Here is a 22,668-nt window from a genome sequence, read left to right as displayed (position 1 = left end):
GGCAGTAGCAGGAACAGCGGCATCTAGTGGGCAAAACTTTGGTACTTTCACACTAATTTATGGTATAGAATGCAAGCGATTTGGCTAATTTCTCTGAACAGGGGAAAAAACATCCCCAGATTCACAGGGAATACATTATAAAGGTTGAAGAAGCAATACTCCAAGCAACAGCGCCATACTACTTGTCAGACATAGAGAACTGACACTGTATACTGGTTATTGGGGTGTGATTCCTCATGTCTTACTCATTGTTAGGAAGAAATATGATGTTAGTTACTATATTTATTGAAGATTAAATTAATCCTATCAATTAAAATGGCCAATTTGGGTACAATCAATTAGCTTAATTTCTTTCTTTAAAAAAAAAATATATATATATGTTTCAGGAATTCAGATCTTATCTGTTTCTAACTACATAAACGATTTCAGAACAATATCAGATGGTGGATGTCATGGCTTGATAAAATCACATGGAATGACCCAACTGTGTCCTTTCCTTCAGTGTCAAACTAAGCATGTAATTATGTTGACAGTCATTGATCTACAAGTAATTTTCCATGCCGAAAAACCCCAGGCAATATCAGTAGCCCAGTCAAACTGCGTGCTGTGTGCAGCTATGTGCGCTGACCAATGAAAGATAGGCCATGATCTGGCACAATTGCACGTCACCTTCAACATTCAAATTTATGCTAAATGGCTTTTGCAATATTAGGCTTTATTAGTTGAGTAACTGCCAATGTTTTTTCCCCCTTCCGGGTTGGAGCGAGCAGTCGCATACGCACTTCGGTCTGCAGGTAGTATAACTTTTCATTACATTTCATTATAGTACAACGGTTTGATTTGTCTAATCTTAGCAATTTCTTCTTAGCTAGCTACATAGCCGTCTTTGTATCAAAGATAATTGCGTAATTATCGTATTTCGTCGTCCTAACGTAGCCTACACTGCTATCTGCCCAGCAGCTAGCCAGCTAGCTAACGTCCACCGTCTACCGTATAGCAGCACTGTAGCACTGTAGTAACTATTACCCTCAACTGAACGACTTGATTAGTGTAGTGTTAGCTAGCTACATAGTTGTCTTTGCTGTCTTCGTATCCAAGATAATTGTGTAGTTTAGAGTGTGTAGTTTTAGAGTGATTATCTTAATTTACCGAGGTTAGCTAGCCAGCTATTTGTCGTCCTTAACGTAGGAGACACTGCTAGCTAGCCAACAGCTAGCCAACGTCTACCGAATAGAACTTAACAACCCGGTCGCATTCCGCCTCGCTCCACAGGTAGTATCACATTTTCATTTCATTTCATTGCAGTACAACGGTTTGATTTGTTTGATCGTAGCCGTCTCTGTATCAAAGATAATTGTGTAGTCTAGAGCGATTTTCTAGGTTACCTAGCCAGCTATTGTCGTTCTTTTAACGCAACGTAACGTAATCAACACTGCTAGCTAGCCAGATAGCCCCCGAATCAACAACGCAGCCACTGCCAGCTAGCCTACAAAGTCAACAACGCAGCCACTGCCAGCTAGCCTACTTCAGCAGTACTGTATCATTTTTAATCATTTTAGTCAATAAGATTCTTGCTACGTAAGCTCAACTTTCTGAACATTCGAGACGTGTAGTCCACTTGTCATTCCAATCTCCTTTGCATTAGCGTAGCCTCTTCTGTAGCCTGTCAACTATGTGTCTGTCTATCCCTGTTCTCTCCTCTCTGCACAGACCATACAAACGCTCCACACCGCGTGGCCGCGGCCACCCTAATCTGGTGGTCCCAGCGTGCACGACCCACGTGGAGTTATTTGTAAGTCGCTCTGGATAAGAGCGTCTGCTAAATGACTTAAATGTAATGTAAATGTGAGTTCCAGGTCTCCGGTAGCCTCTGGAACTGCCGATCTGCGGCCAACAAGGCAGAGTTCATCTCAGCCTATGCCTCCCTCCAGTCCCTCGACTTCTTGGCACTGACGGAAACATGGATCACCACAGATAACACTGCTACTCCTACTGCTCTCTCTTCGTCCGCCCACGTGTTCTCGCACACCCCGAGAGCTTCTGGTCAGCGGGGTGGTGGCACCGGGATCCTCATCTCTCCCAAGTGGTCATTCTCTCTTTCCCCCCTTACCCATCTGTCTATCGCCTCCTTTGAATTCCATGCTGTCACAGTTACCAGCCCTTTCAAGCTTAACATCCTTATCATTTATCGCCCTCCAGGTTCCCTCGGAGAGTTCATCAATGAGCTTGATGCCTTGATAAGCTCCTTTCCTGAGGACGGCTCACCTCTCACAGTTCTGGGCGACTTTAACCTCCCCACGTCTACCTTTGACTCATTCCTCTCTGCCTCCTTCTTTCCACTCCTCTCCTCTTTTGACCTCTCCCTCTCACCTTCCCCCTACTCACAAGGCAGGCAATACGCTCGACCTCATCTTTACTAGATGCTGTTCTTCCACTAACCTCATTGCAACTCCCCTCCAAGTCTCCGACCACTACCTTGTATCCTTTTCCCTCTCGCTCTCATCCAACACTTCCCACACTGCCCCTACTCGGATGGTATCGCGCCGTCCCAACCTTCGCTCTCTCTCCCCGCTACTCTCTCCTCTTCCATCCTATCATCTCTTCCCTCTGCTCAAACCTTCTCCAACCTATCTCCTGATTCTGCCTCCTCAACCCTCCTCTCCTCCCTTTCTGCATCCTTTGACTCTCTATGTCCACTTTCCTCCAGGCCGGCTCGGTCCTCCCCTCCCGCTCCGTGGCTCGACGACTCATTGCGAGCTCACAGAACAGGGCTCCGGGCAGCCGAGCGGAAATGGAGGAAAACTTCGCCTCCCTGCGGACCTGGCATCCTTTCACTCCCTCCTCTCTACATTTTCCTCTTCTGTCGCTGCTGCTAAAAGCCACTTTCTACCACTCTAAATTCCAAGCATCTGCCTCTAACCCTAGGAAGCTCTTTGCCACCTTCTCCTCCCTCCTGAATCCTCCTCCCCCTCCCCCTCCTCCCTCTCTGCAGATGACTTCGTCAACCATTTTGAAAAGAAGGTCGACGACATCCGATCCTCGTTTGCTAAGTCAAACGACACCGCTGGTTCTGCTCACACTGCCCTACCCTGTGCTCTGACCTCTTTCTCCCCTCTCTCTCCAGATGAAATCTCGCGTCTTGTGATGGCCGGCCGGCCGCCCAACAACCTGCCCGCTTGACCCTATCCCCTCCTCTCTTCTCCAGACCATTTCCGGAGACCTTCTCCCTTACCTCACCTCGCTCATCAACTCATCCCTGACCGCTGGCTACGTCCCTTCCGTCTTCAAGAGAGCGAGAGTTGCACCCCTTCTGAAAAAACCTACACTCGATCCCTCCGATGTCAACAACTACAGACCAGTATCCCTTCTTTCTTTTCTCTCCAAAACTCTTGAACGTGCCGTCCTTGGCCAGCTCTCCCGCTATCTCTCTCAGAATGACCTTCTTGATCCAAATCAGTCAGGTTTCAAGACTAGTCATTCAACTGAGACTGCTCTTCTCTGTATCACGGAGGCGCTCCGTACTGCTAAAGCTAACTCTCTCTCCTCTGCTCTCATCCTTCTAGACCTATCGGCTGCCTTCGATACTGTGAACCATCAGATCCTCCTCTCCACCCTCTCCGAGTTGGGCGCCCTCTCCGGCGCGGCCCACGCTTGGATTGCGTCCTACCTGACAGGTCGCTCCTACCAGGTGGCGTGGCGAGAATCCGTCTCCTCACCACGTGCTCTCACCACTGGTGTCCCCCAGGGCTCTGTTCTAGGCCCTCTCCTATTCTCGCTATACACCAAGTCACTTGGCTCTGTCATAACCTCACATGGTCTCTCCTATCATTGCTATGCAGACGACACACAATTAATCTTCTCCTTTCCCCCTTCTGATGACCAGGTGGCGAATCGCATCTCTGCATGTCTGGCAGACATATCAGTGTGGATGACGGATCACCACCTCAAGCTGAACCTCGGCAAGACGGAGCTGCTCTTCCTCCCGGGGAAGGACTGCCCGTTCCATGATCTCGCCATCACGGTTGACAACTCCACTGTGTCCTCCTCCCAGAGCGCTAAGAACCTTGGCGTGATCCTGGACAACACCCTGTCGTTCTCAACTAACATCAAGGCGGTGGCCCGTTCCTGTAGGTTCATGCTCTACGTCATCCGCAGAGTACGACCCTGCCTCACACAGGAAGCGGTGCAGGTCCTAATCCAGGCACTTGTCATCTCCCGTCTGGATTACTGCAACTCGCTGTTGGCTGGGCTCCCTGCCTGTGCCATTAAACCCCTACAACTCATCCAGAACTCCGCAGCCCGTCTGGTGTTCAACCTTCCCAAGTTCTCTCACGTCACCCCGCTCCTCCGCTCTCTCCACTGGCTTCCAGTTGAAGCTCGCATCCGCTACAAGACCATGGTGCTTGCCTACGGAGCTGTGAGGGGAACGGCACCTCAGTACCTCCAGGCTCTGATCAGGCCCTACACCCAAACAAGGGCACTGCGTTCATCCACCTCTGGCCTGCTCACCTCCCTACCACTGAGGAAGTACAGTTCCCGCTCAGCCCAGTCAAAACTGTTCGCTGCTCTGGCCCCCCAATGGTGGAACAAACTCCCTCACGACGCCAGGACAGCGGAGTCAATCACCACCTTCCGGAGACACCTGAAACCCCACCTCTTTAAGGAATACCTAGGATAGGATAAAGTAATCCTTCTCACCCCCCCCTTAAAAGATTTAGATGCACTATTGTAAAGTGGCTGCTCCACTGGATGTCATAAGGTGAATGCACCAATTTGTAAGTCGCTCTGGATAAGAGCGTCTGCTAAATGACTTAAATGTAAATGTAAATGTAATTTGCTTGGTTGTTTTTATTACATGTGCTATTGAAAATGGTCCAGGTTTAGAGTAAGATACCACCGGGGAAACACAACTCTCATCAGGCTATATGCTGATTGTGGTTTACATTCAATTTGATTTTGATTGTTCAGGTTCACCATCATCAAGTTTTGGTAGTTTTTTAAAACAATCAGTATATATGGTCATTATTAGATATACATGGTAAAGTTGATCATTTCATAAAGAGGCATTGCATGGTCAAAGCAGGAGAAGAAGAGAAGCTCACTCCAAGTCAGTGAAAACTTCCAAACCACGAGTTGGGGGTGAAATCCAAAGTTGTGCTATATATTCATTTGCTATGTCATAGCACATTTTAAAGATAAATATTGATACATTACTAGCTCTAACACTTTTAATCTGCAAAAATGACAAAATAATTAGTGGGTGATAGTGATTATAGATCAAAAGTTGGTGTCTCAGCTCAGGGGCCTACATACAACACAGACATATACATCATTTACACACACACACTCACCCGCATGCACGCACACGCATGCACGCACACGCACACAGACTCCCAGCCCTGACCCCATATTTGGACCATACCCAATATGAACTATCGCAAACTACTGATTCAGACGATGCCCAGAAACCCCTGAGGGAAATGAGCCCATACTTTGTTTTGCCACTGCTCTGCTCTGTGCTGTTGACATCATGCCATTACAGAATGCAGGCCAGACAGTCAGACCCTAATATGAATTCCAGCAGCATTTTTGGTGGTAACCTCATATACGGTGCATTCGGAAAGTATTCAGACCCCTTGACTTTTAACACATTTTGTTACGTTACAGCCTTATTCCAAAATTGATTAAATTGTTTTTTCTTTTCTTCTCATCAATCTACACACAATACCCCATAATGAAAAAGCAAAAACAGGTTAAAATAAATAAACTGAAATATCACATTTACATAAGTATTCAGACCCTTTACTCAGTACTTTGTTGAAGAACCTGTGGCACCAATTACAGCCTGAATTCTACTTGGGTATGACGCTACAAGCTTGGCACACCTGTATTTGGGGAGTTTCTCTCATTCTTCTCTGCAGATCCTCTCAAGCTCTGTCAGGTTGGATGGGGAGCTTCGCTGCACAGCTATTTTCAGGTCTCTCCAGAGATGTTCGATTGGGTTCAAGTCCGATCTCTAGCTGGGCCACTCAAGGACATTCAGAGACTTGTCCCGAAGCCACTCCTGCATTGTCTTGGCTGTGTGCTTAGGGTCATTGTCTTGTTGGAAGGTGAACCTTCACCCCAGTATGAGGTCCTGAGCGCTCTGGAGCAGGTTTTCATCAAGAATCTCTCTGTACTTGCTCTGTTCATCTTTCCCTCGATCCTGACTCATCTCCCAGTCCCTGCTGTTGAAAAACATCCCCACAGCATGATGCTGCCACCACTATTCTTCACCGTAGGGATGGTGCCAGGTTTCCTCCAGACGTGACGATTGGCATTCAGGCCAAAGAGTTCAATCTTTGTTCCATCAGACCAGAGAATCTTGTCCTTTAGGTGGCTTTTGGCCAACTCGAAGCAGGCTGTCATGTGCGGTTTACTGAAGAGTGGCAGAGTCTGGCCACTCTAACATAAAGGCCTGATTGGTGGAGTGCTGCAGAGATGGTTGTCTTCTGAAAGGTCCTCCCATCTCCACAGAAGAACTCCGGAGCTCTGTCAGAGTGACCATCAGGTTCTTGGTCACCTCCCCGACCAAGGCCCTTCTCCCCCGATTGCTCAGTTTGGCCGGGCGGCCTGCTCTAGGAAGAGTCTTTATGGTTCCAAACTTCTTCCATTTAAGAATGATGGAGGCCACTGTGTTCTTGCTGATCTTCAATGCTGCAGACATTTTTTGTTACCCTACCCAAGATCTGTCCCTCAACACAATCCTGTCTCTGAGCTCTACGGACAATTGCTTGGTTTTTGCTCTGACATGCACTGTCAACTGTGGGACCTTATATAGACAGGTGTGTGCTTTTCCAAATCATGTCCAATCAATTGAATTTACCACAGGTGGACTCCAATCAAGTTGTAGAAACATCTCAAGGACGATCAATGGAAACAGGATGCACCTGAGCTCAATTTTGAGTCTCATAGCAAAGAGTCTGATACTTATGTTGTCACGTTCTGACCTTAGTTCCTTTATTTTGACTTTGTGTTATTTTTATTTTACCTTTAGTAGGGTCAGGGTGTGAGTTGGGGTGGGCTGTCTATGTTCGTTTTTCTAGGTTGTGTTTATGTGTTTGGCCTGGTATGGTTCTCAATCAGAGGCAGGTGTCGTTCGTTGTCTCTGATTGAGAATCATACTTAGGTAGCCTTTCCCACCTGTGTTTTGTGGGTGAATGTTTTCTGTTTAGTGTATGTCACCTTTCAGAACTGTTTCGTTTCATTCTCCGTTTTTATTTTGTTTAGTGTTCTGTTGAATAAATTGACATGTACCACGCTGCATATTGGTCCGATCTCTCCTACTCCTCCTCAGACGAGGACGACGAACGTTACATATGTAAAAAAGGTATTTTTGTTTTCTAAAAACCTGTTTTCACTTTATCATGATGGGGTATTGTCTGTAGATTGATGAGGAAAAATATCCATTTTAGAATAAGGCTGTAACGTAACAAAATGTGGAAAAAGAGAAGGGGTCTGAATACTTTCTGAATGCACTGTATCTACAACAGAGACATCTCAGATAAAGAGAGAGAGAGTCAGAGCTGGAACAGAGAAATAAAGGACACACAGCCACCCAGCCCATGCCCTGAGAACAACAGCTGCTGCCCAATGTACATAGACATGGAATCTTTGGTCACTTTAATAATGGAACACTGGTCACTTTGATAATGTTTATTACTGTTTTACTAATTTCATATGTACACTGTATTTTAGTCAATGCCATCCTATTCAACTAATGCTATATATACAGTTGAAGTTGGAAGTTTACATTTACCTTAGCCAAATACATTTAAACTCGGTTTTTCACAATTCCTGACATTTAATACTAGTAAAAAATTCCCTGTTTTAGGTCAGTTAGGATCACCACTTAATTTTAAGAATGTGAAATGTCTGAATAATAGATGAGAGAATGATTTATTTCAGCTTTTATTTCTTTCATCACATTCCCAGTGGGTCAAACGTTTACATACACTCAATTAGTGTTTGGTAGCATTGTCTTTAAATTGTTTAACTTGGGTCAAACGTTTCGGGTAGCCTTCCACAAGCTTCCCACAATTAGTTGGGTGAATTTTGGCCCATTCCCCCTGACAGAGCTGGTGTAACTGAGTCAGGTTTGTAGGCCTCCTTGCTAGCACACGCGTTTTCAGTTCTGCCTCCACAAATTTTCCCTAGGATTGAGGTCAGGGCTTTGTGATGGCCACTCCAATACATTGACTTTGTAGGACTCGTTTTACTGTGGATATAGATACTTGTGTACCTGTTTCCTCCAGCATCTTCACAGGGTCCTTTGCTTGCTGTTGTTGCACTTTTCGCACCAAAGTACCTTCATCTCTAGGAGACAGAACGTGTCTCCTTCCTGAGCGGTATGACGGCTGTGTGGTCCCATGGTGTTTACACTTGGGTACTATTCTTTGTACAGATGAACGTGGTACCTTCAGGCGTTTGGAAATTGCTCCCAAGGATGAAACAGACTTGTGGAGGTCTCCAATTTTTTTCTGAGGTCTTGGCTGATTTCTTTTGATTTTCCCATGATGTCAAGCAAAGAGGCACTGAGTTTGAAGGTAGTCCTTGAAATACATCCACAGGTACACTTTCAATTGACTCAAATTATGTCAATTAGCCTATCAGAAGCTTCTAAAGCCTAAAGACAACCTTTTTTGTAATTTTCCAAGTTGTTTAAAGGCACAGTCAACTTAGTGTATGTACTTCTGACCCACTGAAATTGTGATACAGTGAATTTTAAGTGATATAATCTGTCTGTAAACAATTGTTGGAAAAATGACTTGTGTCATGCACAAAGTAAATTTGTGGAGTGGTTTTAAAATGAGTTTAAATGACTCCAACCAGTGTATGTAAAATGTACCATATCAGAGCCCATGTATCCACATATGTGTAACGTATACGCAGGAAGCAGGTGCAGAAGTTGAGTTTAATAATCATGAAGATAAACAAAACAGGAGCAGCATACTGAATGTAACCAATACTGCCTGATTACAGAGGCTACTGAGGACTACAGTGCCTTGCGAAAGTATTCGGCCACCTTGAACTTTGCGACCTTTTGCCACATTTCAGGCTTCAAACATAAAGATATTTTAAAAAATTGTGAAGAATCAACAACAAGTGGGACACAATCATTATGTTTGAAGCCTGAAATGTGGCAAAAGGTCGCAAAGTTCAAGGGGGCCGAATACTTTCGCAAGGCACTGTATATGAAGGGAAACTAATCAGGATGGTGATGAAGTCCAGGTGTGCGTAAAGATGGAGAGCCGGTGTGCGCAATGTGGGTTGACCGGGGATGTGGAGCGCCAGAGGGGGGGAGCAGGAGTAGGTGTGACAGTACTATTGAATCTTCATGAAAGGGAAAGAAGCACATTCCTACCTACCAGTGACGGTTGGTGCCGTTTAAGATGAGAAATTACTTTTTTTTTTATTCATGAGCACGGCCTTATTTCTATTACAGCATATTGAATGACTGTCATTCATATTCCATTCACCCAGTTCAATGTAACAGCGATAGGTTTAGGCTACTACATGATACTCAAATTTTCCCTTTACCCATCATGAGGTTGGTACAACTCAAGCCTATGAATGAAAGTTTACAACATAGCACACAGTGACACATGGACAGACAGTGACATATTCAATACCGCCTTGCACACTCTTGCCTGCATCTAGCTGATCTAGGTTGAAATCATTAGTCCAACAGTTGCAAACGAGAGTTTCTATTGGACAAATTCAGGTATGTTTATCCCCATTTCGTTCCGTTTGCTTCAGTTTAAGAAACGTTTTGCAACAGAATCGGTGGAATGTCCTTTTTTTATTGTGTTATTGACTGTATGTCTGTTTGTCCCATGTGTAACTCTGTGTTGTTGTTTTTGTTGCGCTGCTTTGCTTTATCTTGGCCAGGTCACAGTTGTAAATGAGAACTTGTTCTCAACCTGGTTAAATAAAATTAAATAAAACAAGGAACACACCCCTGATAACGTGTAAACACAGTTCACTTTCATAGCAGCCTCGTTGTATTCCTTCTCACATCTATGCACCCTCCTCCTCTCACCCTTTCCCTTTGCGTGTGGACTTCAATGCACAACACATCAGCTATATGTGACCAGGTGAAAAAACCTTTCCAAGCCAAACCACATCATAACCGCTACAGACAGCCTACATCGTTGTCCCCATATTACCTAAAGAAACGCCATAGACAACATAGCTAATAGACCTAACGCATTAGTAAACACGCTACAATCATGCAGTAATGTTACAGTTTACAGTCAGTAAGCAGTTTAGCACTTACACCGGCGGGCCCCAGTGCAATAAATTAGTAAAACCAAAAGCTTACCGTGACTTGGAAGAGTTCCAGTGTTGTGTTTGATAAGCATAGCCAGCTAGCTAACATAGCATCCTTCTGTTTGAGTAGGGTGTTGGAGTAGGCTAAACTAGCTAGCTGCATTTTCTTTGAAACAAAGTAATAAAAAAAACAACATTTCTCTCTCTCTCTCTTGCTTCTCCTTAATCTTGGAATAAATTCATTTGTCTTTGTCAACTAATGTCTTTGTCTCTCTTTGAGTCAACTACTCACCACTTTTTATGCACTGCAAGGCTAGCTAGCTGTAGCTTATGCTTTCAGTACTAGATTAATTCTCTGATCCTTTGATTGGATGGACAACATGTCAGTTCATGCTGCAAGAGTTCTGATAGGTTGGAGGATGTCCTCTGGAAGTTGTCATAATTACAGTGTTGGTCTATGGAAAGGGGTGAGAACCATGAGCCTCCTAGGTTTTGTATTGAAGTCAATGTACCCAGAGGAGGATGGAAGCTAGCTGTCCTCCGACTACACCATGGTGTTACCCTAGAGAGTGCTGTTGAGGCTACTTTCATTGCAAAACAGTGTGTTAATAAATTATTTGGTGACGTGAATATATTGAGTATAGTTTTATCTAAAACTGATAACTTTTTAAATGTTTTACAATTTTAATATTTATGGTCCGCCTTTTCTTCCTCTGAGGAGCCTCCACTGCTACCTACTGAGTCTCAATCAGATTCAATGGAATTGGGATGCTTATTTGGGTGAGGAAATACTGATTCTTCTCTTCTCTCTCAGGGGTGTTGAAATGTCCGGGGCCGCATTGCCTGGTCTGTGCCTCACCCAAACACATGAAGGGTCATGGCCTTTTGCAGCAGAAAGACCTATCCTGCACCTCGCCTGTCATCTCCACCAATCCCAGAACCTCATCTCAGGAGGATGGCGAAGTTCAACCAATAGAAACCTTTAGAGAGGCTTTAGGCAACGCCTCCCTGGGGATGTCTGACCAACAGGGGAATGCTGTTGATCTGAAGTGTAACATCACACACTCCTCACAGACACCACACCCTTCCTCCTCCTCCATCCCCATCTCCCTCTCCCTGGACTGTGGGGTAGATGGGCATGGCTATGAGAGGCTGTGGAGGCTGCTGGCCTACTACAGTGAGACGCCTGTCAGGCTTCAAAGAGAAATCATGTTGAGTAAAGCCCCAAGACTTGCCTACAGGTATGAAAATACAGAAACACACAAGACACATTCCTGTGTTATTTTCCTCTTTACCTGTACAATTTTGTTGTAACCCCAACACATAGATCAAATCTGTCCTTTCTTGTCCTTCAGGTACAGACAGACAGCAGAGAAGGAGGGCTACTACCATACAGGGGTCAGGGCCAGTATTCAAGCCCAGCCTGCCTGGTTACTGCAGCCCCATGTCAGTCTAGAGCTCAACAGAGCTCAGTCCAGCGCCCACAGGGTTAAACTGACCCTGTCCACCCTGGTGTCTGCTCCCCCAGATCCCCCATCCCCACATTCCTGGGTCCTCATCCAGACCAACCACACCCACACAGCTTTTACTGCAGCTGCAGAGAGACAGATCCACCTGCCCTGCCCTGTCCTCAGCTCTATTGGAGACCTAAGCTCTGGAGACCACAGGCTCCAATGGGTTTTCCCAGATGGTTCAACAGTCTCCTCTCCCTACCGCAGCTCAGATGGTAGGGTCCGGGTGTCTGGCCAGGGGCTGGTCCTGCAGAGAGTGTATCACTCTGATGCTGGACTGTATTATTGCGTGGCCCGGGCGGGGGGAGATGTTGATGTCCTCCCCCTCCGTCTGGCGGTGGTAGAATCATCCAATCCTTTCCCAGGGGAGGAGCTAGGCCCGGCTGTGACTGGATTGGTTGGAGACCCTGTCAGTCTGCCGTGCGAGGCCTCTGGTACACCGAGGGTTGAGGTGAACTGGGTTCTTCCTGGCGGGAGAGTGGTAGGGAGTAGGAACGAGGGGAGGAGAAAGGACGAGGCAGGGGTTACTGTCTTGGCCAACGGTACCCTGTCTCTCCCCATCCCTGCGCTGGGAGATGCAGGCCTGTACCGGTGTGTAGCGGTGAACCAGTACGGTGCTGACTCTCTCTCCACCAGACTGACGCTCACCCCGCGTCCTTCTGACACCTCATCACGTATGAGATATCCCATGAGGCCACAATCTGCGGCAGGGGTGTCCAACAGGGTACGAGCCCCTCTAGGGGGTGAGGAGATTGAAGAGGGGGGGTCTGGAGATGATGAGGGGGAGAACATACTGCCCACTAGGGCAGGTTACAACAGGACATGGCGTCCCCCCATCAGATCCCACATGGTGAGGGTGGAGGGAAGCAGACCACCCCAAAAGGGCAAGAAGCCCTTGAGGAGAGGCTTCCCTGTGGAGCAGAGGAGGAACAGGTTGGAGGGTCGGCGGAGCTTTAACCTGGCCAAGCACAAAATAGACCCTCAGAAATGGGCCGACCTGCTGACTAAGATACGTGAAAGGACTGCCCCTAAAATCACAGACTCCCTGTATGTACCACCCCCAACAAGAGCACATACTACCACCTCAGCCCCAACTGAAGCACAGACAACCACCTCAACCCCAACTGAAGCACAGACAACCACCTCAGCCCCAACTGAAGCACAGACAACCACCTCAACCCCAACTGAAGCACAGACAACCACCTCAACCCCAACTGAAGCACAGACAACCACCTCAACCCCAACTGAAGCACAGACAACCACCTCAACCCCAACTGAAGCACAGACAACCATCTCAGCCCCAACTGAAGCACAGACAACCACCTCAACCCCAACTGAAGCACAGACAACCACCTCAACCCCAACTGAAGCACAGACAACCACCTCAGCCCCAACTGAAGCACAGACAACCACCTCAGCCCCAACTGAAGCACAGACAACCACCTCAATCCCAACTAGAGCACAGTCAACCAGAATACAGACAAATAGCAGACATACAGAAAGCAATCACACAACCAGAACAAATCCAAGCAGCACACAGCCAGAAAGTACACAGCCAGACAGCAGACATAAAACCAGAAGAAAGCCAGGCAGCACACAGCCAGACATAATACAGACAGAGAGAATACAGACAACTAAAACACAGACAACCAGAGTACATACAGACACGACATTACCAAACAGCACACCAGAGGTAAGCGTGGGAAGAAACTCTGATCAACGTCTTGTATTGGACTCAGGGGCTGATACCTCAAAGAGTTCTTCCATAGATGTCCTCAGTCTACAGGAAGAGTGGTTAAACCTCACCCATACATCACTAATCCCAGATCTGCTAACAAAGGATAGAGTGGCCCCAGAGACACCAAACACTTCAGATCCGAGCAATATCTTCCCCCAGAAACCTAAGTCAAACACAGACACAGAGACAGAGGGTTCTCTTAAAAGCACAAAGCCAAACTCCAATGTCAATTACACTAGCGCAGAGGAAAGGAGACAGAGTGTTATCCCTGTAAGGACTACAGGTGAGGGGGAGAGGACTGGAACAACAAACTCTGGAAAGGTAATGTTCTCCAACTCTGTTCCGTCGCGACCCAGAAGCCCCTGGAATGCCAGCAATAGGCCTGGCCAGAGGAGACGCATCAACAGACTCAGAGGACGACCCATGCCCCCAGGTCCAACCTCCCCTCTCCAGAATAACTTAAATCCCACTACCACCAGAGCAGCACTTACAAAGCCCAGGAAACTGACAGCACCTGCTACAACCATTACTATAAGCACTACTACTACTACTACTACTACTACTACTCCATCCTTAACTAGGATCACTGCTCCATCAAGCACATCTGTCTCCCCCCCTGTCTTCCTTTCTGCCTCGCCCCCTTCGCCCCAGACATACACAGACAGGGTGACTCACTTAACAAACACTGCTGCTCGGCTCCCTGACTGGTCCCAAGCGACTATCACACACACACGCACACACACTAGCATACACACAGGCAAACATACACCCACAGTCACTCACAGTCACACAGAAAAACAGAGTTATGCTAAAACAGACGGTCAGGTCGGGGCCACTCTAAAAGAACAGGATCCATCTGTCTTCAACCAACACAACCCAGAGGATGTCAAAGCAACTACCACTCGGTCTGGAACCACACCAGGTGGAACAACACCTACTGGTACTGAGAAAGAACCAAGTGAGATAGAATCCAGTGAGATAGAACCACTCTACCCAGAAAGCAAGGAAGAACTCAGTGAGATAGGACCACCAGCAACTGAAAAAGAACCCAGTGAGATAGAACCACCAGCAACTGATGAAGAAGAACCCAGTGAGATAGATCCACCAGCCACTGAAAAAGAACCCAGTGAGATAGAACCATCAGCAACTGATCAAGCACCCAGTGAGATAGAAGCACCAGCAACTGATGAAGAAGAACCCAGTGAGATAGAACCACCAGCAACTGATGAAGAACTCAGTGAGATAGAACCACCAGCAACTGATGAAGAACCCAGTAAGATAGAACCACTTTACCCAATCACCGAAGAAGAACCCAATAAGATAAAACCAGTCTATCTAGCACCTGATGAACCAGAGGAGAGACAGCCAGAGTCAGAAATAGACAGCTCTTTTTCATCTACAAAACAACTACTGCCCCCAACTACAGCTAATACAGCAGCTATCACTGCTTCAGCCATCACCTCCTCTACAGTCATCACCTTTATTAGAAGAACTACCACTATAACTATTCCTACAACTACTATCACTATTCCTACAACTACTACCACCATACCTACAACTACTACCACTATACCTACAACTACTACCACTATTCCCACAACTACTACCACTATGCCTACAACTACTACCACTATTCCTACAACTACTACTACTATACCTACAACTACTACCACTATACCTACAACTACTACTACTATACCTTCAACTACTACCACTATACCTACAACTACTACTACTATTCCTACAACTACTACTACTATTCCCACTACTACTACTACTATTCCCACTACTACTACCACTCTTACTAGTACAATATTCTGGAGGAACCCAGGAGTAAACTCCATCCCAGACTCACATGGTAGTCGCTACCGCCCCCCATCTTACCCCACCTACTCACAACACTCCAGCAGGCGGCACCCCTATGTCATCACTAGGCCTGACCCAGTAAGAACTCCACTTCAAACGCCACCCCCTATAAAACACACACCCTCTCTACCACACCCTATCAAGCCCAAACTTCTTCTCCCAGACATTTTAGAGATCCCTTCCTCTGTAGTCCCCACCACCAGAGCTCCCTTCAGCTCCCCAAAGACCTCCCCACCCACCACAGACAGTCAGGCTGGACTCAACCCTGAGTCCACCCTTCCTCATTCCCCTCCCGCGTCTCCAGCCCATAGTGTGACTGCCCAACGCCCCCCTCAGACCTCCGTCTTGCGTGTCCGGCCCCGTATTGCTCCCCCTCACATGCGCCCCATGTCTGTCCCAGCTGAGATTGATGCCCTCCTGCCTTGTGAGGCCATTGGACAGCCTCCTCCAACAATCACCTGGACCAAGGTCTCCACAGGTACGCTACACACACTACTATCAGTTATACAAACAATACATTCTACTGTCACTCACATATACACAAACTTTGTACTTTGTCATACCCACACTTTACTCAATACATTCACTATTGCCACTCTTACACACAATATGCCACTCAATATGTATTCCTGTCTGTCCCAGGAGCTGTGATGTCACTGGACTACAAGGCAGAGCGTTTCCAGGTCCTACCCAACGGAACCTTTCTCATCCGGAGCGTGCAGGTCCAGGACCGGGGGACATATATCTGCAGCGCACAGAACTCTGTGGGCCTGGACCGTGCCATGGTGACCCTGGAGGTCTGGTCCCACCCACCCCGGATTCAGCTACCCAACCACAGAGATGCAACGGTGCACCAGGGGGGTGAGGTGAGGTTAGAGTGTCGGGCTCAGGGGGTGCCGGTTCCTCTGCTGTCCTGGGTGCTACCTGACCTCTCCGTCCTAACCCCTGACCCTAACCCCAACCCTGCCCTTGGAACTCACCCCCGGGTGTCTATATTCCCTAATGGTACTCTGCGTATCTTGGTGGCCGGCCCAGCAGACAGAGGACTGTATCGCTGTGTAGCCTCCAACCTAGCAGGGGCTGGCAGTCTGTCAGTCCGACTCCATGTGTCCTCTCTTCCTCCAGCCATCCAGGAGCCCAGAGAGGAGAAGGTAACCCGGCCCGCTGGTTTGCCTCTCTACGTCCAATGCTCTGCCCGGGGAGCTCCCCCTCCCTCCATCCGCTGGAGGACACCTGACGGCACCTTTCTGCTCCCCTCTCAATTCCTCAACGGGAACCTGTTTGTCCTCCCCAATGCCACCTTGTTGATACGCAAGCTAGCCACTAAGGACTCTGGGAGCTACGAGTGCCTGGCGACTAATGCGGTGGGCGGGGATAAGAGGACGGTGAGGGTGGAGGTGACTGGAGATGGAAGAGAAGTTGTCTCCATGGATAAAATGACCTTCTCTTCCATCAACAGTAAATTTGATCTCCCCCCCTCCTCCCCCGTCCTTAACCCTCCCCTCCCACCCTCCTCCCCCCTCAGTAAGGCTAGGATCCTCTCCACCTCTCCATCCAGTTCTATAGTCATATATGGTGAATCTCTGCTCCTTTACTGTTCAGCAACCGGCAACCCAGAGCCTAGAGTGGTCTGGAGGGTACCTGGCAAGAAACTAGTGGATGCCCGTTACAGGTGCGTGTTTGTCCTTATTGATTACCAATCTTTTTAATCGAGTCCAGGACCGCCCCCTAATAGTGGAATGCACAAGGTGCAATTTCGAAATTTGGTTGTGCATTAGCAGTTTTTCTCTTGTTATGTCAGTCACTGACAGTCACTCAATTAGCTCATGTCAGCAAAATATTTGAAGATTAGTAAATTAGTCTAGCCTGATATCTAAACTCGTAGTTTACATAGTTAAATGACCAACCGTGGCCCCCAATGATTTTTTTAGTCACTCTCACCCAGATATAATATAAAATACTGCAAACATTTATGTCCGCCCTATGGCAAAATGGGTAGAATTGCATGAAATTAGTTATAAAATTGCTAAATCTTCTCTCCACCTCATTGCAAAATGTGTAGAATTGCAGCAAACTTGCTTTAAAACTGCAATAATTTCTCCCACACATGCCCCAGGGCAAAATGGGTGGAATTGCAGGAAATGAACTCCAAAACTTCTCTCCGCTGTCAAAAGGCTAGGGCCATCTCTGACTGCATGTCAGACTCGCGAGCCACTGCGGTCCCTCATGAGGAGTTCAGTTTTTTGTGGCCCCCACCCCCATCAAAGTCGCCCATTCCTGGTCTAGTTTGTACAAAACATTAGGAACACCTCGCTAATATTGAGTTGCACACCCTTTTGCCCTCAGAACAGCCTCAATTCCAATGCTTCCCACAGTTGTGTCAAGTTGGCTGGATGTCCTTTGGGTGGTGGACCATTTGGGAAACTGTTGAGTGTGAAAAAACAGCAGCGTTGCAGTACTTGACACACTCAAACCGGTGCGCATGGCACCTACTACCATACCCTGTTCAAAGGCACTTAAATCTGTTCTTGCCTATTCACACTCTGAATGGCAAACATACACAATGCATGTCTCAATTGTCTCAAGGCTTAAAAATCCTTCTTTAACCTGTCTCCTCCCCTTCATCTACACTAACTGAAGTGGATTTAACAAGTGACATCAATAAGGCATCATAGTTTTCACCTGGATTCACCTGGTCAGTCTATAACCAAGTTTCCATCCACAGTTTTTATGCAAGTAAAGTCATATAAAAACAAAATCACGACAGCTGTGATGGAAAGGAAGTTTCGGTGTAATTGTATAAATGCAGACAGATCATTGTTCGTTGGACATGGTGGTGTCTTTTTGTGTCTGTAAAATTAATTGTGCAGGAAATGGTGGTAGAATAACCATCACATTGAGGTAAATTTGGAGTCATGCAATGATATGGTGTGAGGTCCTCCCACTACGACTCTGGAAACCATGCAGTTTATTAGGCTACAGATGAAATAACTTATGAACTTCACAGGGTGGTCAAATTGCACGGTGATCTTGACGCTCCTTTCCAATAAATATCGAGGTTCTTATTCTGGTGACAAGATGATCGATCCTTGACTGCCATTTGACAAATAAAAATATTCTAGCTCTTATCCATAATAATCTCAATATGTAGACGAACCAGCCAACACACAATACCGACACTGTATCTGGGAACTGTTGGCTGGAGCGTATGTGATGAGACCAGAGTTGACACATTTGCTATTTAAGGCAACCGTTTTTGTGACAAAGAGTTGAAAATGCGATGGAAACACATTGAACTTTAGATTTTGATTTGGTACATGAAAACTTAAGCGAAAAAGTACATTTTGTGTGAACTATGTCATCACCCACTGATTTCTATTCACAACAAGTCCATTTGTTGGAAACATGCCACTGGTGGGAAAATGTAGATATTTTCTTAATGCAGATTCTAGAATAATTGCATGAAAATGTGTTGCTGTGACAGAAGGAAACCTAGCTACTGTCATGGAAAGTTGTTCCTAATGTTTTGTCCACTCAGTTTCTGTGTCTTGTGCTTATCTAACCTCATCCACTCTGGGTTGTATTTCCAGTTTTGACAAGAGGATAAAGGTGCACAGTAATGGAACGCTGTATATCCAGTCCGTGACGGAGAAAGACGGGGGGGACTATTTATGTGTCGCGCGAAATAAGATGGCTGACGACTTCCGCCTCCTCCAGGTCACCGTGGCAACAAAGCCTGCTAAGATTGAGCCAAAGCAGCCATCAAATCAGAAGGTGGTATCGTATGGAGCAGCTCTAAAGGTAGACTGTCTGGCGACCGGCCAGCCCAACCCCGCGGTAAGATGGAGCCTCCCGGATGGAACCTCAGTGAAAAGTGTCCTGTTGCAGTTGGAAGAGAGTGGGAGGCGCAGCCGGCGACTGGTGGTTTTTGACAATGGAACACTGTTCCTCCCCTCGGTGGGGATGGGGGAGGAGGGGGAGTATGTTTGCCACGCTGAGAACCATGGGGGGACGGACACTATGAGTGTGATGGTCAAAGTCCTCGCCTCACCTCCCTCCTTCCCCAGTACCAAATATGAGGTTATCAAGGTGCAACAGGGGGGCGCAGTGGCTCTGAACTGTGGGGCTAAAGGAGAGCCTGTCCCTACGATCACATGGCTCTCTCCAATGAATCGTGTCCTCCCAGTGGAAGCATCAGGTCCGGTTGTGGTGCAGCAAGACGGGTCCTTGGTGATCCAGGGGGCTAGAGGGGCTGACGGAGGAAACTACACCTGCCGAGCCAGCAATGCTGCTGGGGAGAGGAGCAAGGTGATGGGGGTGGAGGTGATGGTGACACCACCCAGCTTCACTCTCAATGGGGCTGGGGGTGGGATCAATGGGGCAGACAGACAGATAGCTGTTGTTAGTGGTAGTGGACTGAGTGCTGTGATCTCCATCAGTCAGTCTGCAGGGAGGGATCATAGGGTCAGTGCAGGTAATTGTGTCAGTAATAATGGAGACTGTAAAGTAGGGGACCAAAGGGTCTCAGCAGTTAGAGGCCAGACAGTTCTTCTGCCATGTCCATCCCAGGGCTTCCCTCTCCCCCGCCTGGCCTGGTTGCTGCCCAGTAACGGGGTTCTCCCTGTGCCCTACTATGGCAGCAGACTCACCGTGCACCGCAATGGAACCCTGGAGCTGAGGGGGGTGAGGGCAAGCGACTCCGGCATGCTGGTGTGTGTCAATCGTGGCGAGAGGGGTGAGGCTCGGATAATGGTACACCTGGAGGTCTCAGACACAAAGGACACACCTCACTCCAGAGGCCCAGTGACCACCGAGAAACGTTTCCCAGTAGACCCAGTTAGCAAAGAGCAACCTCGCCCAGTAGGCCCAGAACAATCTCATCCAGTAGTCCCAGTCAGCAGAGAGAAACTTCTCTCAGGAGGCCCAGACAGAGAGGACACACCTCGCCCCAGAGGCCCAGTGACCACAGAGAAATCTCGCCAGGAGACACCTCGCCCTACAAGCCCAGTCACCAATGAGAAACCTCACTTAGGAGGCCCAGTCAGCACAGAGAACCCTCTGCCAGGAGTCCCAGTCCAAGGGGGCACACCTCACCCAAGAGGCCCAGTGCCAGAGGCAGGGAGGAGTGTTGTCCTGGAAAGGAAGCCTGTGGTCACCAGCATATCAGGCTCTCTGGTCAGCATCATCAACGGAGACAATCTACAGCTACCCTGCCCCCAGACAGACAGCCCCAGTCAGGGTTCCAGCCAGACAGAGTCTCTGACCTGGAAGTTGCCAAGCGGGGTGGTCGTGTCTCGGGGCCAGGCGGCAGGGACGGGTCGGTACTCAGTCCTGGATGACGGGACTCTGACGGTGCAGCAGGTATCTGTGTTTGACAGGGGGACCTACTCCTGCCGATCCACCAATCAGGACACATCATCTATCCTGACAGTTCCAGTGATTGTCATTGCCTACCCCCCTCGCATCACCAACGGACCCCCTCCCCTCACCTACACCCGTCCTGGTGTTGCCGTTCAGCTAACCTGCTACGTCATAGCAACCCCCAGAGCGACCATCACCTGGGAGATGCCGGACCAATCCCAGCTGAGGGTCACAGGTCAGGCCCGTCTCTATGGCAACCGGTACCTGAGTCCTCAGGGTTCCCTGGTGATCCAGAACCCGACTAGCAGAGACACAGGTTTCTACCGTTGTTCTGCACGGAACGTCATCGGAACTGACACCAAGGCCTCTTATCTACATGTGATCTAACAGAACACACACATAATTTTTGCCCAAAGAAACTGCAAAGTTCAGTGTAGAAGATACTGTTCAACTAAAGACTGAGGTGTTGATTAAAGATTGTAAATAGAGATAAAAAACAAACACATGCATCTTACAGCCAGAGTGTGTTAAAGATGTACATGAAATCAGCAGCTGAGAAGCACCAGCATCCATCATCAATAAATAAAGTGTCAATACAAACTATACAAGGCTTTAAGAGCATCAGCTCTCAAAACACGTCATGCAATACAACACATTCAGTTCTGTATCACGACCTGTATGTTTATGTCAACCTGCCCTATTTATCTTGTTGTATAGTTGTGTACTGTTGAGCAGAGCAAATGTTTGATAGTGGTCACAGAACTGCTCCAGTGATAGTTCTGTGGAGCCTCAGGAGTCTGCAGCTCTCTGTGTCTGCAGCTCTCTGTGTCTGCAGCTCTCTGTGTCTGCAGCTCTCTGTATCTGCAGCTCTCTGTGTCTGCATCTCTCTGTGTCTGCAGCTCTCTGTGTCTGCATCTCTCTGTGTCTGCATCTCTCTGTGTCTGCAGCTCTCTGTGTCTGCAGCTCTCTGTGTCTGCAGCTCTCTGTGTCTGCAGCTCTCCAACCCTGCAACCTCGACCACTCTTCCAGTCATAGGCTATACATACGTCCCAGATCATGTCAAATAAACACAACAGTTACCAAGTCTTTGAAGATGGTATTTGTAGTAATTACATATGTTTCATATAGAGTAGGATAGATTTTTGTGTGGCTCCAGTGTTACATTAAGTATGTGTAATATCCATGTGAAAGCTGATATCATTCATGTTTTCGTTTCATTTAAATTATTTGTCTGTAAAGACTGTGATGTAAAGTTGTTATGTTGTGCCTCTTGTCATAAAGAGAGAGATGTACTGTATATCTAATCTCTCAATAGCCTTTTTAAGTTATGCTTTATTTTCAACTGCTTTATTTGATAAATAAAAGAGAAGAGGAATTCAGTCTGCTCATCAAAACATGGTTGTGTGGATGTATGTTTGTGTGTGTGTGTGTGTTTGTGTGTGTCCTGGGGGGGACAGAAACTGGGTTTGTTTAGGAACATCAGGCTTTGTATCCCATGACTCTCAGCAGAAAAACCAGGAAAGGACAGATAAGTCGTGCTTATAACATCATCACACTAACACTTCCCGGGGAGTCCATTTTTCAAAACAGTTGCTTCCTCCATTACTCTCTTATTAGACGGGTATCAACTTCATTGCTCGCTTATTAGACATTTATAAACTCCATTACTCTCTTATTAGACATGTATCAACTCCATTACACTCTTATTAGACATTTATCAACTCCATTACTCTCTTATTAGACATTTATCAACTCCATTACTCTCTTATTAGACATGTATTAATTAAATCACTCTCTTATTAGACAGGTATCAACTCCATTACTCTCTTATTAGACATGTATCAACTCCATTACTCTCTTATTAGACATGTATTAATTAAA

The 22,668-nt window shown here is 47.1% G+C and overlaps 1 protein-coding gene across 1 annotated transcript in view; it reads left to right on the top strand.

Moving 5' to 3' along the window:
* Nucleotides 1-22,173, top strand: part of LOC115122510 (matrix-remodeling-associated protein 5-like) — a 28,251-nt gene extending 6,078 nt beyond the window's left edge. Inside the window, exons 5-8 of the mRNA XM_065018102.1 lie at nucleotides 11,126-11,552; nucleotides 11,667-15,904; nucleotides 16,069-17,098; nucleotides 19,017-22,173. Of these exons, the coding sequence (XP_064874174.1) occupies nucleotides 11,126-11,552; nucleotides 11,667-15,904; nucleotides 16,069-17,098; nucleotides 19,017-21,174 (7,853 nt within the window). The 3' untranslated portion in view covers nucleotides 21,175-22,173. The remainder of the gene's footprint in view (nucleotides 1-11,125; nucleotides 11,553-11,666; nucleotides 15,905-16,068; nucleotides 17,099-19,016) is intronic.
* The last annotated feature ends 495 nt before the right edge of the window (nucleotides 22,174-22,668 follow it).

The sequence above is a fragment of the Oncorhynchus nerka genome, linkage group LG1, assembly GCF_034236695.1.
Source record: "Oncorhynchus nerka isolate Pitt River linkage group LG1, Oner_Uvic_2.0, whole genome shotgun sequence".
NCBI classification, from domain to species: domain Eukaryota; kingdom Metazoa; phylum Chordata; class Actinopteri; order Salmoniformes; family Salmonidae; genus Oncorhynchus; species Oncorhynchus nerka.
Note: the sequence above shows the minus strand (reverse complement) of the source record. Positions and strands in the feature narration are given on the sequence as shown.